This window comes from Pseudophryne corroboree, chromosome 7 (assembly GCF_028390025.1).
Source record: "Pseudophryne corroboree isolate aPseCor3 chromosome 7, aPseCor3.hap2, whole genome shotgun sequence".
NCBI lineage: Eukaryota > Metazoa > Chordata > Amphibia > Anura > Myobatrachidae > Pseudophryne > Pseudophryne corroboree.
In genome coordinates, this window is record NC_086450.1 from 419,587,485 (window position 1) to 419,613,187 (window position 25,703).

Consider the following 25,703-nt stretch of genomic DNA (forward strand, 5'->3'; position numbering starts at 1 on the left):
CCTTTTTTTTCTGATATTTGGTGTTTTGGATTTGACATGCTCTGTACTATGACATTGGGCATCGGCCTTGGCAGACGACGTTGCTGGCATTTCATCGTCTCGGCCATGACTAGTGGCAGCAGCTTCAGCACGAGGTGGAAGTGGATCTTGATCTTTCCCTAATTTTGGAACCTCAACTTTTTTGTTCTCCATATTTTATAGGCAGAACTAAAAGGCACCTCAGGTAAACAATGGAGATGGATGGATTGGATACTAGTATACAATTATGGACGGACTGCCACGGTTAGGTGGTATAAAAAAACCACGGTTAGGTGGTATATATTATAATAATAATACAATTATGGATGGACGGACTGCCTGCCGACTGCCGACACAGAGGTAGCCACAGCCGTGAACTACCGCACTGTACACTGGTTGATAAAGAGATAGTAGTATACTCGTAACAACTAGTATGACACTATGACGACGGTATAAAGAAAGAAAAAAAAATACCACGGTTAGGTGGTATATATTATAATAATAATACAATTATGGATGGACGGACTGCCTGCCGACTGCCGACACAGAGGTAGCCACAGCCGTGAACTACCGCACTGTACACTGGTTGATAAAGAGATAGTAGTATACTCGTAACAACTAGTATGACACTATGACGACGGTATAAAGAAAGAAAAAAAAATACCACAGTTAGGTGGTATATATTATAATAATAATACAATTATGGATGGACGGACTGCCTGCCGACTGCCGACACAGAGGTAGCCACAGCCGTGAACTACCGCACTGTACACTGGTTGATAAAGAGATAGTAGTATACTCGTAACAACTAGTATGACACTATGACGACGGTATAAAGAAAGAAAAAAAAATACCACGGTTAGGTGGTATATATTATAATAATAATACAATTATGGATGGACGGACTGCCTGCCGACTGCCGACACAGAGGTAGCCACAGCCGTGAACTACCGCACTGTACACTGGTTGATAAAGAGATAGTAGTATACTCGTAACAACTAGTATGACACTATGACGACGGTATAAAGAATGAAAAAAAAACCACGGTTAGGTGGTATATATTATAATAATAATACAATTATGGATGGACGGACTGCCTGCCGACTGCCGACACAGAGGTAGCCACAGCCGTGAACTACCGCACTGTACACTGGTTGATAAAGAGATAGTAGTATACTCGTAACAACTAGTATGACACTATGACGACGGTATAAAGAATGAAAAAAAAACCACGGTTAGGTGGTATATATTATAATAATAATACAATTATGGATGGACGGACTGCCTGCCGACTGCCGACACAGAGGTAGCCACAGCCGTGAACTACCGCACTGTACACTGGTTGATAAAGAGATAGTAGTATACTCGTAACAACTAGTATGACACTATGACGACGGTATAAAGAATGAAAAAAAAACCACGGTTAGGTGGTATATATTATAATAATAATACAATTATGGATGGACGGACTGCCTGCCGACTGCCGACACAGAGGTAGCCACAGCCGTGAACTACCGCACTGTACACTGGTTGATAAAGAGATAGTAGTATACTCGTAACAACTAGTATGACACTATGACGACGGTATAAAGAATGAAAAAAAAACCACGGTTAGGTGGTATATATTATAATAATAATACAATTATGGATGGACGGACTGCCTGCCGACTGCCGACACAGAGGTAGCCACAGCCGTGAACTACCGCACTGTACACTGGTTGATAAAGAGATAGTAGTATACTCGTAACAACTAGTATGACACTATGACGACGGTATAAAGAATGGAAAAAAAAACACGGTTAGGTGGTATATATTATAATAATAATACAATTATGGATGGACGGACTGCCTGCCGACTGCCGACACAGAGGTAGCCACAGCCGTGAACTACCGCACTGTACACTGGTTGATAAAGAGATAGTAGTATACTCGTAACAACTAGTATGACACTATGACGACGGTATAAAGAATGAAAAAAAAACCACGGTTAGGTGGTATATATTATAATAATAATACAATTATGGATGGACGGACTGCCTGCCGACTGCCGACACAGAGGTAGCCACAGCCGTGAACTACCGCACTGTACACTGGTTGATAAAGAGATAGTAGTATACTCGTAACAACTAGTATGACACTATGACGGTATAAAGAATGGAAAAAAAACCACGGTTAGGTGGTATATATTATAATAATAATACAATTATGGATGGACGGACTGCCTGCCGACTGCCGACACAGAGGTAGCCACAGCCGTGAACTACCGCACTGTACACTGGTTGATAAAGAGATAGTAGTATACTCGTAACAACTAGTATGACACTATGACGACGGTATAAAGAAAGAAAAAAAAATACCACGGTTAGGTGGTATATATTGTAATACAATTATGGATGGACGGACTGCCTGCCGAGTTCCGACTGCCGACACAGAGGTAGCCACAGCCGTGAACTACCGCACTGTACTGTGTCTGCTGCTAATATAGACTGGTTGATAAAGAGATAGTATACAATACATACAACAATATACTACTATACTGGTGGTCAGGCACTGGTCACCACTAGTCACACTGGCAGTGGCACTCCTGCAGCAAAAGTGTGCACTGTTTAATTTTAAATTAATATAATATTATGTACTCCTGGGGGCTCCTGCTATAACAACCTGCAGTGCTCCCCAGTCTCCCCCACAATTATTATAAGCTTTGCCTTTTATACATTGATGTGCAGCACACTGGGCTGAGCTGAGTGCACACAGACTGAGTCACACTGTGTGACTGGCTGCTGCTGTGTATCGTTTTTTTTCAGGCAGAGAACGGATATAGCAGAGAACGGATATATTATATTAAAATAAATAAAAGTTAACTAACAACAACTGCACTGGTCACTGTGGTAAACTCTGTCTGACTCTGCACAATCTCTCTCTCTCTTCTAATCTAATTTCTAATGGAGAGGACGCCAGCCACGTCCTCTCCCTATCAATCTCAATGCACGTGTGAAAATGGCGGCGACGCGCGGCTCCTTATATAGAATCCGAGTCTCGCGAGAATCCGACAGCGTCATGATGACGTTCGGGCGCGCTCGGGTTAACCGAGCAAGGCGGGAGGATCCGAGTCTGCTCGGACCCGTGAAAAAAACATGAAGTTCGTGCGGGTTCGGTTTCAGAGAAACCGAACCCGCTCATCTCTACTTACAATATTTAACAAATCTAGTTTTAATGTAATTGTACTGGTTTAATATATTACCCTTTATAATACCACCATCAGAGTCCTTGAGTCTTACCTGATGCACTGCACATCTACTCTTACTCTACCACAGGTCTACTTTCTGTACAGCACCATCCAGTCACAATATAGTCATTTATTGGCATGCCACCACTTTCTAATACCACCCTAATTGTATCCCCAGTTTTTGCAGAGTCTGTGAGCTTAAGGTCCGTACACATTAGACGATGTCGCTCTATGAGCAACGTCGTCTAGTGTTTCCCCTCCCGGGCCGGCAGGTCGGCGGCCGACTGTACACACTGAGCGATATGACCGCTCATATCGCTCAATGACGTCAGAATTTTCATCTAATCTTGTCTGAAACTTTCCTGTGAAAGACATCCTAAATTCGCTTGCCATCTGCACCAACTGGCATCTGTTGCCAGGAGAGACCCAATGGCATTAGAGCAGATGTGTCCTCTCCCATCAGAAGAATATTGCTGTAGCTTTAGGTAAATGAATGTCTTTGAAATCCATGTTACACGTCTGAGTAAGAGGATGACTGGGTTCAGCGAGAGTAGAATGAAGCATCTAATGTTCTACTACTGTATACAGGGTCAGACTGGGGCATGAAGGGCCAGCCGGGGGAATGCAGTGGTAGGGGCCCATGCTAAGAGGCTTGGCAAACTATTGCATGGTCTGGGCCCCTTGATAAATATATATAGTAAATACTGCTAGCGCATATATGATAATGTACCAGCTTTATAACAGCAATGCCCTGTAGAAAAACAAATAGGGGGTCATTCCGAGTTGATCGCTCGCTAGCAACTTTTTACAGCACTGTGATCAGGTTAAAACTAGGCAAAACTGTGCATGCACCAGGATCGGTGCTGAACGATGGATTTAACAAAGAATCCTTCCGCACAGCCGATCGCAAGGTAATTGACAGAAAGAGGGCATTTATGGGTGTCATCTGACCATTTTCTGGGAGTGTTTGGAAAAACGCAGGCGTGTCCAATGGTTTTCAGGTCGGGTGTCTGACGTCAATTCCAGGACTAAAAAGTCTGACGTGATCGCAGCGGCTGAGTAAGTTCAGAGCTACTCAGAAACTGCAACAAACTTTTTGGTGTCGTCGACTGCAAAAGCGTTCGCACACTTGCAAAGCGAAAATACACTCCCACATAGGCGGCGACTATCTGATCGCAGCGCTGCAAAAAGTTGCAAGCGAGTGATCAACTCAGAATGACCCCCATAGTCCTGTGTAGTATAATGTAATATATGTACAATGCATACCTCCCAACTGTCCTGATTTTCGCGGGACAGACCCATTTTTTGTGGGACTGTCCCGCTGGGCCGCAGTGTCCTGTGGTGGGGTGGGGGCAATTGGGAGGCTCCTGTCACTTGCTCCCCTGCTTAGCAGAGCAGAGGTCTCTCTCTCTCTCTAACACATGCACACTCTCAAATTTCCCCTATCCCTACTCTCTCCGTCTCACACCCCAACCCTAATCCTCCTCTCTCTCCTGTTTTCCCCTATCCTCACTTTCTCTGACACACACAGTCACACACACTATCTCTTCCTCCCACCCCCATCTATTTATCCTCTTTCTCTCTCTCTCTCTCTCTCTCTCTCTCTCTCTCTCTCTCTCTCTCTCTCACACACACACACACACACACACACACACACACACACACACACTCCCATTTTCCCTATTCCTTCTCCCTTCCTCTCTCCCCCCCCCCATTCCTCCTCTCTCTTTTTTTTATTTTCCCCTATCCTTCCTTCTAATTCATTCCCCCCCCCCCCATTCCGACTCTCTCTCTCTCTCTCTCTCTCTCTCTCTCTCTCTCTCTCTCATCCGACTCTCTCCCATTTCCCCTATTCCTTCTGCTAAAAAATGCCCAACCCCCTCTCTCCGTTACAGGATACCATAGCAGGATCCCACAATAGTTCCCACCACCCCCTCCCCCTGCTGTTCATGACACGCCCCCAGCCGAGTCATGGGCCACCCAGGTGAATAATCTGTGTCCTGGAGGTAGGGGGAGTGGTCTGTGACCCGGCACAGCTGCCCACTGCCCTACAATTCTAGGGGCCTTCGTGCAGGGGCAGGTGGTGGGTTGTACAATCAGAGCGGCGAAGTAGCATTCTTTAGCTGCCTACCAGCCTGCAGCCAGACAGTGAATGGCTGTCAGCATGCTGATTGGTGGATGGCTGGATGCTGACAGCAATTCACTGTATGGAAGCAAGTGGAGCGAAGGAGCGGGACCTGAAGGAGGGGCAAGTTATGATTTTTTTTTTAATTGGTTGCCATGAATGGGTGTGTAGATGCCCCAGTGCATTGCTTTGCCAAGGGCCTACTGCGCTGTTAAGTCGGCCCTGCCTGGAGAAGGGGGGTGGGTGGGTGGCCCATTGCAGCACCCCCTGTGCTGACTCCTGGGCATTCTTGTGGCTATACTTAAATTGTGCTGTTTTATACAAGGTTTTCCTCTAACCTCAGAGACCATCCTTTTGTTGGAGAAGAAGGGTCAGTTTGTTTGTAGAGGTGGATTTTCTGGCACAATTTGAAGAGTATTCATTACGTCTGAGGATATAGTTTCTGACTGTATGTTTTTCACAATAATACTGTAATCATACTGCAATGTTATTTGGTTGTTTCTCCTTACCCCTCGTACCATAATACCGTGCTTACAATTATGTGACATCCAGCAGCTTCTCATCATTTGTTCTTTCAAGTTCATAAAATAAAGCAATTAAAAAAAAATCACTATTTTTTTTTTCATCCAAAAGCTAAATACTACTGCAGGCCTGATAACGTTCCTAGAAGAAGTAATTTGGATCCTGAAGCAGACATTCCGTTCATTATCCGCAGGACATATTATGGGATAAAGTAGGAACGTCCAGGGACAGACCCCCTGGGGTGTAATCCGCTCTACAAGGGCAATTCTAATGACAGATTTGTTGCACAGTGATTGTAATATAATAAAACATCCTTTGTGCTTGACCCAGAGGAAATAAAGAGACGTCTTTAACTTTAACCCCTTCACAGAAAGAAGGGCCACAGGAATATTTTCTGTTAGATCTTCAGTTTAAAGCTACAAAGAGGCTGGATAAGAACTGACGAGACCAAGGTCACAAAAAAACAGGGTCACCCCAATATTCAGCCTGAATACAAATAAAACTATAAAACTCTTAGCAAATTCCATTATTAGGATAGAGCTGGCCAAAGTGTGTGGATCTGACATGATATATTACTGTATATAAGTTATATAATATGAGGTATGTCCTGTATTATGCTCTGTTACAGTATGGAGTTCTCAGATAGGATAGAGCTGGCCAAAGTGTGTGGATCGGAGATGATATATTACTATATATAAGTTATATAATATGAGGTATGTCCTGTATTATGCTCTGTTACAGTATGGAGTATCTGATAGGATAGAGCTGGCCACAGTGTGTGGATCTGACATGATATATTACTGTATGTCAGTTATATAATATGAGGTATGTCCTGTATTATGCTCTGTTACAGTATGGAGTATCTGATAGGATAGAGCTGGCCACAGTGTGTGGATCGGACATGATATATTACTGTATATAAGTTATATAATATGAGGTATGTCCTGTATTATGCTCTGTTACAGTATGGAGTTCTCAGATAGGATAGAGCTGGCCACAGTGTGTGGATCGGAGATGATATATTACTATATATAAGTTATATAATATGATGTAAGTTCTATATTATGCTCTGTTACAGTATGGAGTTCTCAGATAGGATACAGCTGGCCACAGTGTGTGGATCGTAGATGATATATTACTGTATATAAGTTATATAATATGAGGTATGTCCTGTATTATGCTCTGTTACAGTATGGAGTATCTGATAGGATAGAGCTGGCCACAGTGTGTGGATCTGACATGATATATTACTGTATATCAGTTATATAATATGAGGTATGTCCTGTATTATGCTCTGTTACAGTATGGAGTTCTCAGATAGGATAGAGCTGGCCACAGTGTGTGGATCATAGATAATATATTACTGTATATAAGTTATATAATATGAGGTATGTCCTGTATTATGCTCTGTTACAGTATGGAGTATCTGATAGGATAGAGCTGGCCACAGTGTGTGGATCTGACATGATATATTACTGTATATCAGTTATATAATATGAGGTATGTCCTGTATTATGCTCTGTTACAGTATGGAGTTCTCAGATAGGATAGAGCTGGCCACAGTGTGTGGATCATAGATAATATATTACTGTATATAAGTTATATAATATGAGGTATGTCCTGTATTATGCTCTGTTACAGTATGGAGTATCTGATAGGATAGAGCTGGCCACAGTGTGTGGATCTGACATGATATATTACTGTATATCAGTTATATGAGGTATATCCTGTATTATGCTCTGTTACAGTATGGAGTTCTCAGATAGGATAGAGCTGGCCACAGTGTGTGGATCGGAGATGATATATTACTATATATAAGTTATATAATATGAGGTATGTCCTGTATTATGCTCTGTTACAGTATGGAGTTCTCAGATAGGATAGAGCTGGCCACAGTGTGTGGACCGTAGATGATATATTACTGTATATAAGTTATATAATATGAGGTATGTCCTGTATTATGCTCTGTTACAGTATGGAGTATCTGATAGGATAGAGCTGGCCACAGTGTGTGGATCTGACATGATATATTACTGTATATCAGTTATATAATATGAGGTATGTCCTGTATTATGCTCTGTTACAGTATGGAGTTCTCAGATAGGATAGAGCTGGCCACAGTGTGTGGATCGGAGATGATATATTACTATATATAAGTTATATAATATGAGGTATGTCCTGTATTATGCTCTGTTACAGTATGGAGTTCTCAGATAGGATAGAGCTGGCCACAGTGTGTGGATCATAGATAATATATTACTGTATATAAGTTATATAATATGAGGTATGTCCTGTATTATGCTCTGTTACAGTATGGAGTTCTCAGATAGGATAGAGCTGGCCACAGTGTGTGGATCGGAGATGATATATTACTATATATAAGTTATATAATATGAGGTATGTCCTGTATTATGCTCTGTTACAGTATGGAGTTCTCAGATAGGATAGAGCTGGCCACAGTGTGTGGATCGTAGATGATATATTACTGTATATAAGTTATATAATATGAGGTATGTCCTGTATTATGCTCTGTTACAGTATGGAGTATCTGATAGGATAAAGCTGGCCACAGTGTGTGGATCTGACATGATATATTACTGTATATAAGTTATATAATATGAGGTATGTCCTGTATTATGCTCTGTTACAGTATGGAGTATCTGATAGGATAGAGCTGGCCACAGTGTGTGGATCGGAGATGATATATTACTGTATATAAGTTATATAATATGAGGTATGTCCTGTATTATGCTCTGTTACAGTATGGAGTTCTCAGATAGGATAGAGCTGGCCACTGTGTGTGGATCGTAGATGATATATTACTGTATATAAGTTATATAATATGAGGTATGTCCTGTATTATGCTCTGTTACAGTATGGAGTATCTGATAGGATAGAGCTGGCCACAGTATGTGGATCTGACATGATATATTACTGTATATAAGTTATATAATATGAGGTATGTCCTGTATTATGCTCTGTTACAGTATGGAGTATCTGATAGGATAGAGATGGCCACAGTGTGTGGATCGGAGATGATATATTACTGTATATAAGTTATATAATATGAGGTATGTCCTGTATTATGCTCTGTTACAGTATGGAGTTCTCAGATAGGATAGAGCTGGCCACAGTGTGTGGATCGTAGATGATATATTACTGTATATAAGTTATATAATATGAGGTATGTCCTGTATTATGCTCTGTTACAGTATGGAGTATCTGATGGTATAGAGCTGGCCAAAGTGTGTGGATCTGACATGATATATTACTGTATATAAGTTATATAATATGAAGTATGTCCTGTATTATGCTCTGTTACAGTATGGAGTTCTCAGATAGGATAAAGCTGGCCACAGTGTGTGGATCGTAGATGATATATTACTGTATATAAGTTATATAATATGAGGTATGTCCTGTATTATGCTCTGTTACAGTATGGAGTATCTGATAGGATAGATCTGGCCACAGTGTGTGGATCGTAGATGATATATTACTGTATATAAGTTATATAATATGAGGTATGATGTCCTGTATTATGCTCTGTTACAGTATGGAGTATCTGATAGGATAGAGCTGGCCACAGTGTGTGGATCTGACATGATATATTACTGTATATCAGTTATATGAGGTATATCCTGTATTGTGCTCTGTTACAGTATGGAGTTCTCAGATAGGATAGAGCTGGCCACAGTGTGTGGATCATAGATAATATATTACTGTATATAAGTTATATAATATGAGGTATGTCCTGTATTATGCTCTGTTACAGTATGGAGTATCTGATAGGATAGAGCTGGCCACAGTGTGTGGATCTGACATGATATATTACTGTATATCAGTTATATAATATGAGGTATGTCCTGTATTATGCTCTGTTACAGTATGGAGTTCTCAGATAGGATAGAGCTGGCCACAGTGTGTGGATCATAGATAATATATTACTGTATATAAGTTATATAATATGAGGTATGTCCTGTATTATGCTCTGTTACAGTATGGAGTATCTGATAGGATAGAGCTGGCCACAGTGTGTGGATCTGACATGATATATTACTGTATATCAGTTATATGAGGTATATCCTGTATTATGCTCTGTTACAGTATGGAGTTCTCAGATAGGATAGAGCTGGCCACAGTGTGTGGATCGGAGATGATATATTACTATATATAAGTTATATAATATGAGGTATGTCCTGTATTATGCTCTGTTACAGTATGGAGTTCTCAGATAGGATAGAGCTGGCCACAGTGTGTGGACCGTAGATGATATATTACTGTATATAAGTTATATAATATGAGGTATGTCCTGTATTATGCTCTGTTACAGTATGGAGTATCTGATAGGATAGAGCTGGCCACAGTGTGTGGATCTGACATGATATATTACTGTATATCAGTTATATAATATGAGGTATGTCCTGTATTATGCTCTGTTACAGTATGGAGTTCTCAGATAGGATAGAGCTGGCCACAGTGTGTGGATCGGAGATGATATATTACTATATATAAGTTATATAATATGAGGTATGTCCTGTATTATGCTCTGTTACAGTATGGAGTTCTCAGATAGGATAGAGCTGGCCACAGTGTGTGGATCATAGATAATATATTACTGTATATAAGTTATATAATATGAGGTATGTCCTGTATTATGCTCTGTTACAGTATGGAGTTCTCAGATAGGATAGAGCTGGCCACAGTGTGTGGATCGGAGATGATATATTACTATATATAAGTTATATAATATGAGGTATGTCCTGTATTATGCTCTGTTACAGTATGGAGTTCTCAGATAGGATAGAGCTGGCCACAGTGTGTGGATCGTAGATGATATATTACTGTATATAAGTTATATAATATGAGGTATGTCCTGTATTATGCTCTGTTACAGTATGGAGTTCTCAGATAGGATAGAGCTGGCCACTGTGTGTGGATCGTAGATGATATATTACTGTATATAAGTTATATAATATGAGGTATGTCCTGTATTATGCTCTGTTACAGTATGGAGTATCTGATAGGATAGAGCTGGCCACAGTGTGTGGATCGGAGATGATATATTACTGTATATAAGTTATATAATATGAGGTATGTCCTGTATTATGCTCTGTTACAGTATGGAGTTCTCAGATAGGATAGAGCTGGCCACTGTGTGTGGATCGTAGATGATATATTACTGTATATAAGTTATATAATATGAGGTATGTCCTGTATTATGCTCTGTTACAGTATGGAGTATCTGATAGGATAGAGCTGGCCACAGTGTGTGGATCGGAGATGATATATTACTGTATATAAGTTATATAATATGAGGTATGTCCTGTATTATGCTCTGTTACAGTATGGAGTTCTCAGATAGGATAGAGCTGGCCACAGTGTGTGGATCGTAGATGATATATTACTGTATATAAGTTATATAATATGAGGTATGTCCTGTATTATGCTCTGTTACAGTATGGAGTATCTGATGGTATAGAGCTGGCCAAAGTGTGTGGATCTGACATGATATATTACTGTATATAAGTTATATAATATGAAGTATGTCCTGTATTATGCTCTGTTACAGTATGGAGTTCTCAGATAGGATAAAGCTGGCCACAGTGTGTGGATCGTAGATGATATATTACTGTATATAAGTTATATAATATGAGGTATGTCCTGTATTATGCTCTGTTACAGTATGGAGTATCTGATAGGATAGAGCTGGCCACAGTGTGTGGATCTGACATGATATATTACTGTATATAAGTTATATAATATGAGGTATGTCCTGTATTATGCTCTGTTACAGTATGGAGTTCTCAGATAGGATAGAGCTGGCCACAGTGTGTGGATCGGAGATGATATATTACTGTATATAAGTTATATAATATGAGGTATGTCCTATATTATGCTCTGTTACAGTATGGAGTATCTGATAGGATAAAGCTGGCCACAGTGTGTGGATCGGAGATGATATATTACTATATATAAGTTATATAATATGAAGTATGTCCTGTATTATGCTCTGTTACAGTATGGAGTTCTCAGATAGGATAGAGCTGGCCACAGTGTGTGGATCGGAGATGATATATTACTGTATATAAGTTATATAATATGAGGTATGTCCTATATTATGCTCTGTTACAGTATGGAGTATCTGATAGGATAAAGCTGGCCACAGTGTGTGGATCGGAGATGATATCTCAGGCTGCGCTGTCAGTGGGCATTTTTTTTATCCAAGCGGCTGCGTGTGATGTCATGCAGCCACCCCGAAAATGGTCTTGGTCCGCCCCCGTTGCCCCATCCTGCCCCGCCAACACCATGCCGCCGCCCCAAAAATGTCTGCCGCTGTCAATCCCATTGCAGGCACATCAATCAGGGAAGCAACCGCAATGCGTGTGTCCGCTGCACATGCGCAGTTTGCCACCACCGGCAAACTGCGCTGCGCGTGGCAACAGCGGCGAAGTCTGAATGACCCTCTATGCACACAGTGCGATGCAGACTAACGGCTGATATTGACTATATTGTAGCCGGAAGCATGAACCTCCGATATAGTCATTATTGGCCTGCCTGCACTATTTTCCTTGCAATGCCGCTCCCGCGGGACCGCGCATTGGCATCGCAGGGTGTTTCCACATGGTGCGATATATCGCACCGAGTGTAGGCCCCTTCAGGGATATAATATGACTTATGTCATATAATATGATGTAAGTCCTATATTATGCTCTGTTACAGTATGGAGTTCTCTGATAGGATAGAGCTGGCCACAGTGTGTGGATCTGACATGATATATTACTATATATAAGTTCTATAATATGAGGTATGTCCTGTATTATGCTCTATTACAGTATGGAGTTCTCTGATAGGATAGAGCTGGCCACTGTGTGTGGATCAGGGATTAGGTATATTATATAAATTACAGTATATAATATGAGGTATGTCCTCTATTATACTCTGTTACAGGAAGGAATTCTCAGAAGTGATAGAGTTGGCTACAGTGCACGGATCTGAAATTAGAGATCAGATATATATGATTTATATGATATATGTTGCGTATTATGCTGTGTTACAGGAAGGAGTTCTCAGAACTGCTGGAGAAATGCAGCCTGCACAGTGACTCTGAGTCTTCCCGGAGTTCTCCCATCATGCACAGCAGTGAGTATGATACACCAGACGTTCTAGCACTGTATATGGGATAGTGCATTTGCTGCAATGCGATATATAGATAGATATTACAAGTAACCAGTTCTGCAACCATATAACTGCACAAGAACAAATAATGTGGCTACGGAACTCAGAGTCTTGTGCTTTACTCCGTGTAATGCATCGGCTCTGCTGTCCTGACAATATTTTATTCATTTATCTATTGGACCAACTAAAAGTAATAATGCATAGTTTTAATTATACAAAATCTGTAAGACGTTTCAAGTCACACAAATATAAAGCGGTAGTGACAATGATAGTTACAGTACAGAGAGTTGGTGGAATTCTTTTATTTTTTTTATTTTATAGATTAACAAATGTACACATTACTTTGCAGATGAAATGAAGTAGACAGATTTAGAAGCATTCTGATGTGATGTGAAATTTGGCTTCTGACCCTGGGGGTCATTCCGAGTCGATCGCTCGCTAGCTAGTTTTAGCAGCCGTGCAAATGCTATGCCGCCGCCCACTGGGGAGTGTATTTTAGCTTAGCAGAAGTACGAACGCATGTGCAGCCGAGCTCTGCAAAAACAGTTTGTGCAGTTTCTGAGTAGCTCTGAACCTACTCAGCGCTTGCGATCACTTCAGCCTATTCGTGTCCGGATTTGACGTCATACACCAGCCCAGCCACGCCTGCGTTTTTTCAGACACGCCTGCGTTTTTGCAAATACACCCAGAAACGCCCCCTTCCTGTCAATCTTCTTGCAGCCGTCAGTGCGAAGGAAAACTTCGCTAGAACCTGAGCACAACCACAAAGAGCTTTGTACCCGTACGTCGCGCGTGCGCATTGCGGGCCATACGCATGCGCATAAATGCCGTTTATTCACCTGATTGCTGCGCTGCGAAAATCGGCAGCGAGCGATCAACTCGGAATGATCTCCCCTGTAATTTGGATAGAGCATAACAATATCTTAGGATCCTTCCTGTTTTTTTATTAAAACTCAGTCAACCAGGTTTGGTAACATTCATGTGAATTATATAGAGATATCAGGTCTACTTTAAATATTTTTGTTGTTTTATTTGTGATTTAGGCCGATACCTGGAAAGTACCTCTTCTGAGTCCTCATCGCGCTCCCAGAGTCCTTTACTACTAAGTCCTGCCAGCTCCCATAGCCAGTTTGGGGGGAGTGCTGGTGTTTCCCCATATTATACTACAAGGTACGGTATATACTAAACAATTATATGATACAATGGTTTGCACTAAACACATACTTGCCTACCTGACACTCTCCATGAGGGAGAAAATGCTCTGTTCCTGGACTTTCCTGGTAATGTATGATTGCCATCACCTGTGGTGAGCTAGTTAATTGATAAGAAAGGTGTTTCACCACAGGTGATGGCAATCATACATTACCAGGAAAGTCCAGGAACAGAGCATTTTCTCCCTCATGGAGAGGGTCAGGTAGGCAAGTATGTGTTTAGTGCATACCATTGTATCACATGCTTGTCAACTAGGTGCTAGTTTCTGATAAAATTGGTGCAGATTATTAGTGATCTAGGTTCTGATTGGTTGCTGGTTACTAGTCACTGGTTAAATGTGGTGCTGCGTTATACGCTGATAAAGTGTAGTACATTATGATGGTGGTATAAGACGTGTGGCATAATTAAACTGGGCAATGTGACTTCTCCCTAAACTCTTAAAAAGTAAGGAGAACCAGATTATTATATTACTAGTATAAATAATAATAATTCATTTAATAACATAGGTGCACTAATGAGTGTAGGTGCAAATGTACGGTAATCTCCGTATCCAATCAGAGCTGTGATCATAGATTTTGTATTGCATCTCTTTGATCACAGATGTCTGATAGGCTGCTATGAGTTACTGCATGTTTGTACTATTCTAGTTAGTGACCACTGACGTGTGCATAGTACCCCGATAGACAGCAATAGCTGCAGTGACATTTACCCGCTGTGAAAAGGAGTTGCACTAAAACATGCAGGTCCATGCATCACTCTTTTACTCACTTGACAAAGGAGGATCAAATGTTTCAAGAGAATCACAATATATGTGTCTGAAAAAAAAGAGTCATACGATATACATGACCAGGGTTGGACAGGACCAGGTGGGCCCCACTGCACCCCCCCCCCCCTCCCCCCCGCCGGCATGTGGGGGGTAGGCCACCTCCTCCTTTAGGGATCAGGTTCCAGATGTACAGTTACATTATACTGCATAGGACTGTGGTGTATTGTCTACAGTGCATTGCTGTTATTAATCTGATACATTGGCATGCTTGCACTATCAGTATTTACTATATATGTTTATCAAGGGGGCCCAGATCATGCGCTCTCTATTGGTTAAACCTCTGTGGCTGCTGGCTACACCCCCTTTAAAGACTGGCCACACCCCTAAACATGGGCCCCTACCACTGAATTCCCCCGGTGGGCCCTTCATGCTCCAGTGCGACGCTGAACATGACAGATGGTAATGTGGAGCACTCAGCATGTATTAGGAAATGAGACCCGTCTAACAACTGACAGGGTAATACATGGTTATACACAAAATCTAGGCATGTGCACCTGAAATTTTTCGGGTTTTGTGTTTTGGTTTTGGGTACGGTTCCGTGGCCGTGTTTTGGGTTCGAACGCGTTTTGGCAAAACCTCACCGAATTTTTTTTGTCGGATTCGGGTGTGTTTTGGATTCGGGTGTTTTTTACAAAAAACCCTAAAAAACAGCTTAAATCATAGAATTTGGGGGTCATTTTGATCCCATAGTATTATTAACCTCAATAACCATAATTTCCACTCATTTTCAGTCTATTCTGAACACCTCACACCTCACAATATTATTTTTAGTCCTAAAATTTGCACCGAGGTCGCTGGATGGCTAAGCTAAGCGACACAAGTGGCCGACACAAACACCTGGCCCATCTAGGAGTGGCACTGCAGTGTCAGGCAGGATGGCCCTTCCAAAAAATACTCCCCAAACAGCACATGACGCAAAGAAAAAAAGAGGCGCAATGAGGTAGCTGTGTGAGTAAGCTAAGCGACCCTAGTGGCCGACACAAACACCTGGCCCATCTAGGAGTGGCACTGCAGTGTCAGGCAGGATGGCCCTTCCAAAAGATACTCCCCAAACAGCACATGACGCAAAGAAGAAAAAAAAGAGGCGCAATGAGGTAGCTGTGTGAGTAAGATAAGCGACCCAAGTGGCCGACACAAACACCTGGCCCATCTAGGAGTGGCACTGCAGTGTCAGGCAGGATGGCCCTTCCAAAAACTACTCCCCCAAATAGCACATGACGCAAAGAATAAAAAAAAGAGGCGCAATGAGGTAGCTGTGTGAGTAAGATAAGCGACCCAAGTGGCCGACACAAACACCTGGCCCATCTAGGAGTGGCACTGCAGTGTCAGGCAGGATGGCCCTTCTAAAAAATACTCCCCAAACAGCACATGACGCAAAGAAAAATGAAAGAAAAAAGAGGTGCAAGATGGAATTGTCCTTGGGCCCTCCCACCCACCCTTATGTTGTATAAACAGGACATGCACACTTTAACCAACCCATCATTTCAGCGACAGGGTCTGCCACACGACTGTGACTGAAATGACTGGTTGGTTTGGGCCCCCACCAAAAAAGAAGCAATCAATCTCTCCTTGCACAAACTGGCTCTACAGAGGCAAGATGTCCACCTCATCATCATCGTCCGATTCATCACCCCTTTCACTGTGTACATCCCCCTCCTCACAGATTATTAATTCGTCCCCACTGGAATCCACCATCTCAGATCCCCGTGTACTTTCTGGAGGCAATTGCTGCTGGTGAATGTCTCCATGGAGTAATTGATTATAATTCATTTTCTGGAAGTAACCTCGTACGCCGATTGCTGACAAGGTGAGCGGCGGCACTAAACACTCTTTCGGAGTACACACTGGAGGGAGGGCAACTTAGGTAGAATAAAGCCAGTTTGTGCAAGGGCCTCCAAATTGCCTCTTTTCCCTGCCAGTATACGTACGGACTGTCTGACGTGCCTACTTGGATGCGGTCACTCATATAATCCTCCACCATTCTTTCAATGGTGAGAGAATCATATGCAGTGACAGTAGACGACATGTCAGTAATCGTTGGCAGGTCCTTCAGTCCGGACCAGATGTCAGCATCAGCAGTCGCTCCAGACTGCCCTGCATCACCGCCAGCGGGTGGGCTCGGAATTCGTAGCCTTTTCCTCGCACCCCCAGTTGCGGGAGAATGTGAAGGAGGAGATGTTGACAGGTCGCGTTCCGCTTGACTTGACAATTTTCTCACCAGCAGTTCTTTGAACCCCTGCAGACTTGTGTCTGCCGGAAAGAGAGATCCAACGTAGGTTTTAAATCTAGGATCGAGCACGGTGGCCAAAATGTAGTGCTCTGATTTCAACAGATTGACCACACGTGAATCCTGGTTAAGCGAATGAAGGGCTCCATCCACAAGTCCCACATGCCTAGCGGAATCGCTCTGTTTTAGCTCCTCCTTCAATGCCTCCAGCTTCTTCTGCAAAAGCCTGATGAGGGGAATAACCTGACTCAGGCTGGCAGTGTCTGAACTGACTTCACGTGTGGCAAGTTCAAAGGGCAGCAGAACCTTGCACAACGTTGAAATCATTCTCCACTGCGCTTGAGACAGGTGCATTCCACCTCCTTTGCCTATATCGTGGCCAGATGTATAGGCTTGAGTGGCCTTTTGCTGCTCCTCCATCCTCTGAAGCATATAGAGGGTTGAATTCCACCTCGTTACCACCTCTTGCTTCAGATGATGGCAGGGCAGGTTCAGGTTTTTTTGGTGGTGCTCCAGTCTTCTGTACGCGGTGCCTGCACGCCGAAAGTGGCCCGCAATTCTTCTGGCCACCGACAGCATCTCTTGCACGCCCCTGTCGTTTTTTAAATAATTCTGCACCACCAAATTCAAGGTATGTGCAAAACATGGGACGTGCTGGAATTTGCCCAGATGTAATGCGCGCACAATATTGCTGGCGTTGTCCGATGTCACAAATCCCCAGGAGAGTCCAATTGGGGTAAGCCATTCTGCGATGATCTTCCTCAGTTGCCGTAAGAGGTTTTCAGCTGTGTGCGTATTCTGGAAAGCGGTGATACAAAGCGTAGCCTGCCTAGGAACGAGTTGGCGTTTGCGAGATCCTGCTACTGGTGCCGCCGCTGCTGTTCTTGCAGCGGGAGGCAATACATCTACCCAGTGGGCTGTCACAGTCATGTAGTCCTGAGTCTGCCCTGCTCCACTTGTCCACATGTCCGTGGTTAAGTGGACATTGGGTACAACTGCATTTTTTAGGACACTGGTGAGTCTTTTTCTGACGTCCGTGTACATTCTCGGTATCGCCTGCCTAGAGAAGTGGAACCTAGATGGTATTTGGTAACGGGGGCACACTGCCTCAATAAATTGTCTAGTTCCCTGTGAACTAACGGCGGATACCGGATGCACGTCTAACACCAACATAGTTGTCAAGGCCTCAGTTATCCGCTTTGCAGCAGGATGACTGCTGTGATATTTCATCTTCCTCGCAAAGGACTGTTGGACAGTCAGTTGCTTACTGGAAGTAGTAAAAGTGGTCTTCCGACTTCCTCTCTGGGATGACGATCGACTCCCAGCAGCAACAACAGCAGCGCCAGCAGCAGTAGGCATTACACTCAAGGATGCATCGGAGGAATCCCAGGCAGGAGAGGACTCGTCAGACTTGCCAGTGACATGGCCTGCAGGACTATTGGCTTTCCTGGATAATGAGGAAATTGACACTGAGGGAGTTGGTGGTGTGGTTTGCGTGAGCTTGGTTACAAGAGGAAGGGATTTACTGGTCAGTGGACTGCTTCCGCTGTCGCCCAAAGTTTTTGAACTTGTCGCTGACTTATTATGAATGCGCTGCAGGTGACGTATAAGGGAGGATGTTCCGAGGTGGTTAACGTCCGTACCCCTACTTATTACAGCTTGACAAAGGCAACACACGGCTTGACACCTGTTGTCCGCATTTCTGTTGAAATACTTCCACACTGAAGAGCTGATTTTTTTGGTATTTTCACCAGGCATGTCAATGGCCATATTCCTCCCACGGACAACAGGTGTCTCCCCGGGTGCCTGACTTAAACAAACCACCTCACCATCAGAATCCTCCTTGTCAATTTCCTCCCCAGCCCAAGCAACACCCATATCCTCATCCTGGTGTACTTCAACACTGACATCTTCAATTTCACTATCAGGAACTGGACTGCGGGTGCTCCTTTCAACACTTGCAGGGGGGCGTGCAAATGGTGGAAGGCGCAAGCTCTTCCCGTCCAGTGTTGGGAAGGTCAGGCATCGCAACCGACACAATTGGACTCTCCTTTGGGATTTGGGATTTCGAAGAACGCACAGTTCTTTGCTGTGCTTTTGCCGCAAGTCTTTTCTTTTTTCTAGCGAGAGGATGAGTGCTTCCATCCTCATGTGAAGCTGAACCACTAGTCATGAACATAGGCCAGGGCCTCAGCCGTTCCTTGCCACTCCGTGTCGTAAATGGCATATTGGCAAGTTTAGTTTACGCTTCTCCTCAGACGCTTTTAATTTTGATTTTTGGGTCATTTTTTTACTGATCTTTTGTGTTTTGGATTTTACATGCTCTGTACTATGACATTGGGCATCGGCCTTGGCAGACGACGTTGATGGCATTTCATCGTCTCGGCCATGACTAGTGGCAGCAGCTTCAGCACGAGGTGGAAGTGGATCTTGATCTTTCCCTATTTTTTTAACCTCCACATTTTTGTTCTCCATATTTTGCGCACAACTAAAAGCCACCACAGGTATACAATGTAGATGGATGGATAGTATAGTATTACTTATACTTATGGACGACGACTGACAATACAGAGGTAGGTACAGCCGTGGCCTACCGTACTGCTGCTTAGTGCTTATATATATGATATACTGTATAACGGACCTGGTGGACACTGTCAGCAGACTGCTAAACAAACTAGTATGAAGAAAGAAAAAAAACACCACAGGTATACAATGTAGATGGATGGATAGTATAGTATTACTTATACTTATGGACGACGACTGACGACACAGAGGTAGGTACAGCCGTGGCCTACCGTACTGCTGCTTAGTGCTTATATATATGATATTATACTGTATAACGGACCTGGTGGACAGTGTCAGCTGACTGCTAAACTAGTATGAAGAAAGAAAAAAAAAACACCACAGGTATACAATGTAGATGATGGATAGTATAGTATTACTTATACTTATGGACCACGACTGACGACACAGAGGTAGGTACAGCCGTGGCCTACCGTACTGCTGCTTAGTGCTTATATATATGATATACTGTATAACGGACCTGGTGGACACTGTCAGCAGACTGCTAAACAAACTAGTATGAAGAAAGAAAAAAAAAAAAAACCACCACAGGTATACAATGTAGATGGATGGATAGTATAGTATTACTTATACTTATGGACGACGACTGACGACACAGAGGTAGGTACAGCCGTGGCCTACCGTACTGCTGCTTAGTGCTTATATATATGATATACTGTATAACGGACCTGGTGGACACTGTCAGCAGACTGCTAAACAAACTAGTATGAAGAAAGAAAAAAAAAACACCACAGGTATACAATGTAGATGGATGGATAGTATAGTATTACTTATACTTATGGACGACGACTGACGACACAGAGGTAGGTACAGCCGTGGCCTACCGTACTGCTGCTTAGTGCTTATATATATGATATACTGTATAACGGACCTGGTGGACACTGTCAGCAGACTGCTAAACAAACTAGTATGAAGAAAGAAAAAAAAAAACACCACAGGTATACAATGTAGATGGATGGATAGTATAGTATTACTTATACTTATGGACGAAGACTGACGACACAGAGGTAGGTACAGCCGTGGCCTACCGTACTGCTGCTTAGTGCTTATATATATGATATACTGTATAACGGACCTGGTGGACACTGTCAGCAGACTGCTAAACAAACTAGTATGAAGAAAAAAAAAAAAAACACCACAGGTATACAATGTAGATGGATGGATAGTATAGTATTACTTATACTTATGGACGACAAGTGATGACACAGAGGTAGGTACAGCCGTGGCCTACCGTACTGCTGCTTAGTGCTTATATATATGATATTATACTGTATAACGGACCTGGTGGACAGTGTCAGCAGACTGCTAAACTAGTATGAAGAAAGAAAGAAAAAACACCACAGGTATACAATGTAGATGGATGGATAGTATAGTATTACTTATACTTATGGACGACGAGTGACGACACAGAGGTAGGTACAGCCGTGGCCTACCGTACTGCTGCTTAGTGCTTATATATATGATATTATACTGTATAACGGACCTGTTGGACAGTGTCAGCAGACTGCTAAACTAGTATGAAGAAAGAAAAAAAAAAACACCACAGGTATACAATGTAGATGGATGGATAGTATAGTATTACTTATACTTATGGACGACGACTGACGACACAGAGGTAGGTACAGCCGTGGCCTACCGTACTGCTGCTTAGTGCTTATATATATGATATACTGTATAACGGACCTGGTGGACACTGTCAGCAGACTGCTAAACTAGTATGAAGAAAGAAAAAAAAAACACCACAGGTATACAATGTAGATGGATGGATAGTATAGTATTACTTATACTTATGGACGACGAGTGACGACACAGAGGTAGGTACAGCCGTGGCCTACCGTACTGCTGCTTAGTGCTTATATATATGATATACTGTATAACGGACCTGGTGGACACTGTCAGCAGACTGCTAAACAAACTAGTATGACTATGAAGAAAGAAAAAAAAAACACCACAGGTATACAATGTAGATGGATGGATAGTATAGTATTACTTATACTTATGGACGACGAGTGCACTGACGACACAGAGGTAGGTACAGCCGTGGCCTACCGTACTGCTGCTTAGTGCTTAATTATATATATAATATACTGTATAACGGACCTGGTGGACACTGTCAGCAGACTGCTAAACAAACTAGCATGAAGAAAGAAGAAAAAAAAACACCACAGTGTTTTTCAGGCAGACAAACATATACTGGACTGGTGGTCACTGTCAGCAAAACTGTGCACTGTACTCCTGCTATAACTGCTCCCCAGTCCCCACAATTAGGCAGTGTGAGCAGTGCACTCAGCACAGATATATCATGCAGCAGTGCAGCACACTGAGTGAGCACAGATATGGTGGAGCGTTTTTTTTCAGGCAGAGAAACAATGGATTAAACTCAAAACCCTGCACTGTACTCCCTAACAGCTGCTCCCCGTCCCCAATCCTCCCCACAATTAAAACTAAGTCACTCAGTTTTTTTTTTTCTAATACAACGGAGAGGACGCCAGCCACGTCCTCTCCCTATCAATCTCAATGCACGTGTGAAAAATGGCGGCGACGCGCGGCTCCTTATATAGAATCCGAGTCTCGCGAGAATCCGACAGCGGGATGATGACGTTCGGGCGCGCTCGGGTTAACCAAGCAAGGCGGGAGGATCCGAGTCGCTCGGACCCGTGTAAAAAAAAGGTGAAGTTCGGGCGGGTTCGGATTCCGAGGAACCGAACCCGCTCATCACTAACAAAATCCAGAATGTAATGTAAAATACATCAAAGCATTCTCTACAATCATGATATCTTGGATACAGACATATGTTCTAGACCCTTTTCCACAGTGATGTCTTTTAGGATGTACTGTATATTATGTGGCTTTTATTACATCTCTTTTATTGAACTTTCCATTCAGTGACTCAACTATCCAGAATATTTCCATACTTAAGTCTACTGGCCTGGGACTGGCGATCACTGGTGGTTCCAATCGTCAGGAAGGGCCGATGGTCTATGTACAAGAGGTGTTACTGGACGGAGATAGCTACAGGGTAAGTGTGCCAGTGACATATGCAACAGGCCCATATTTGACCGTTGACTCCATCAACTAAGGACCTGTGGGATCTTTTCCAGGATGGGCGATTACGAGTGGGAGATCAGCTGGTCTCTGTCAACAAAGACTCGCTGATTGGAGTCACCAATGAGGAAGCCAAACGGATTCTGACCAGATCCAGGTTTAGGTGAGTATGTGGACTTTATCTCCATTTAGCTAACACAAATATAACAGACTTTTCCCTCTGCATACCTGGGGATGCATTATTTATCAGCTATAGAATAATAGATCCACCTAAACTTGAACAAGTAATTTTGGCCAGAGTTCAGAATATTAACCAGACAATAGCAAACCTTCTGAAGTGGACAAGTGGAGCTGTTGCCCTAATCATATTCTAGATATCTATCCAGTGCATTTCATAATCTGATTGGTTGCTATGGCCAACAAAGGCACTTGTCCTGTTTAGAAGGTTTGACAAATTTCCGCCAAAGTGTTTATTACTTAGCAGCAGAGATGTCCCTCAGTTCTGGCAGGTTCCCCGGTGCCTGACCCTGTGTAGATGCACTAAGCCTTGAAGGGTGAAATAGTGGAGAGAGTTACAGGTGTCTATTAATGAATCAGTGTGGAGAAGTGAGCCAGTGGAGAATTTGCACATGGCAACCAATCAGTGTATAGGTAACATTTATAAAGTGCACTCTATAAAAGTATTCGTAGCAGCTGATTGGTTGCCATGGTCAACTTCTCCACTGGTTCACTTCTCCACACTTTTCACTGCTTCATGAATAGACCCCAAAGTACCAACCAATCAGCTCTTTACTGCCATGTTTGTTTGAAAAATGTCAGAAGCTTATTGGTTGGTAGTTTATCTCTGTCCACTTTATTGCTCTTCAAGGCTTAGTACATCTGCCCACCTACCTGAGTGGTGGCTCTGCAGGAACTCCGCACAGCCTGCATACTCTATTTCATCAGGAAGGTTCTAATCCACTTGTTACTCTCAGAAATGAAAACTATAGTATGTCAAATTTATGAAGGGGCTAAATGTAACCTTGGAGCCTTGGCATTATATCGGGCTAATATTAAATTCTTTAAACTTTTCATCTTTCTTCTAAGACAGGACAGCTGCACAGATGTGTCCTTTATCCCAAACACAGGGCGTATTCCAGGTGTCTCCAGCGCCAATAGCTCTAGTTCCTTGCAGCACAGGATGCTGGGAAACGGTCTGGGCTCCTGCAGACTTAAAGTCCAAGTCCGATCTCCAGAGGTAAGATAATAAACACTCTAAAGGGGAGACGTATCAAAGCTTCAAGAGAGAATAAGTGGATTAGTTGCCCATAACAACGAATCAACAAATCAACTTCTAGCTATCATTTATCTAGCACAGACTATAAAATTACACTTACAAGCTGATTAGTTGAAAGGGGCAACTCTTCCACTTTCTCTCTCTCGAAGGTTTGATCATACTTACCTACTCTCCTAGTGAAGCGGGCAGGATAGGGAGATAATGCTGAAAATTCCTGATTAGTATGGTCCGTATGGAGGGTATATGGCTAAAAGGCTGTGAATTGGTGTAATTTTTGGCCTAACAACATGGAAGCCTAACACGTGCCGATGCTTTTGCAAATAGGCAATGTTTTATACTGCGCATGCGTAAATATCCTTGGGCACCATTATTGCACATGCATGAACTGTGTTTTGCGATTGTGCATGCAGTTGCTTAATAATTCACACAGACATGAGAAGACCACTGCCAAGCACTTGTGAATGGAGACTAGAGGTAACAAAACTTCAACGCAAAAAGATGCTGTGGTGTGGGAGTGTCATGGGCAGGCTTGTGCATGCGGCTGAGTTCTCTCTTGCAGACACGGTGGCCATATTATGTGGAACTTAAACAGTTGAATCTGCGCGAATCAGGACTTACTCGAGCAGCTGAAGTTGGGGCCCGATTAAAACCTGATCGCTGGTGTGCGTTTTCGCACCGCACCGCATTGCGCAAGCGCGTCACCAAACAGCATCAGGATGGTGCGGAAATTTAGATCGCACGGTTTTTCGCAAGGTGATTGACAGGAAGAGGACGTTCGTGGGTGGTTAACTGCCCGTTTTCTGGGAGTGCCAGGAAAAACGCAGGCGTTCCCAAGCGTTTTCAGGGCGGGTGTGTGACGTCAGCTCCGGCCCTGGTCATCCTGGTTTCTTCACACTGGAGGAGTAAGTATTGGGCTACGCACAGACTGCACAGAATGGGAAAAACATACGATGGTGAGTGTGATGCGAATGGTTTTGCTGCTGTCCGCTGACTGAGAGGAATTTTCGCACAGCGTACACATGCAATCGCACACTTGCACGGGGCAAATTTTCACTCCCCCTGGGCAGCGACTATCTGATCGCAGGACAGTGTAATTTGCAGCCCAGCGATCAGGTCTGAAATAGGGCCTTGGTCTGATGTTCGGGTGGTGCAGTGGTACACGGACCAGCAGGCAGATCTGCACAGCGCGTAGATAAGTAAACTGAGCGTTTCATGATGTACACAGTCCATCTCAAGCTCGTACATGCGGGGAATGCTTACACTAGCAGTAGAGGCGGCATTAACGCACAGATCTGAATCAGGCTCAATCTTCCCTCAGCCCTCCTCTGTATTCTCACTTCTACTGTATATATATATATATATGGCTCCCACAACCATGAGAGTGCCTTGTGACAATAGTACGAGTGTGTAAGATGTAATGTGCATGTAATGTGCGTGTGTCTGCATGTAACATCCTGACTGCATTGT

The 25,703-nt window shown here is 43.1% G+C and overlaps 1 protein-coding gene across 3 annotated transcripts in view; it reads left to right on the top strand.

Moving 5' to 3' along the window:
* LOC134945482 (syntaxin-binding protein 4-like) overlaps positions 1–25,703 on the top strand; it is a 194,004-nt gene that overhangs the window by 107,695 nt on the left and 60,606 nt on the right. For all 3 annotated transcript variants that reach the window (XM_063934802.1, XM_063934800.1, XM_063934801.1), the window contains exons 6-10: positions 12,949–13,031; positions 14,111–14,237; positions 22,802–22,934; positions 23,017–23,123; positions 24,047–24,197. In XM_063934802.1, coding sequence (XP_063790872.1) covers positions 12,949–13,031; positions 14,111–14,237; positions 22,802–22,934; positions 23,017–23,123; positions 24,047–24,197 — 601 coding nt within the window. The remainder of the gene's footprint in view (positions 1–12,948; positions 13,032–14,110; positions 14,238–22,801; positions 22,935–23,016; positions 23,124–24,046; positions 24,198–25,703) is intronic.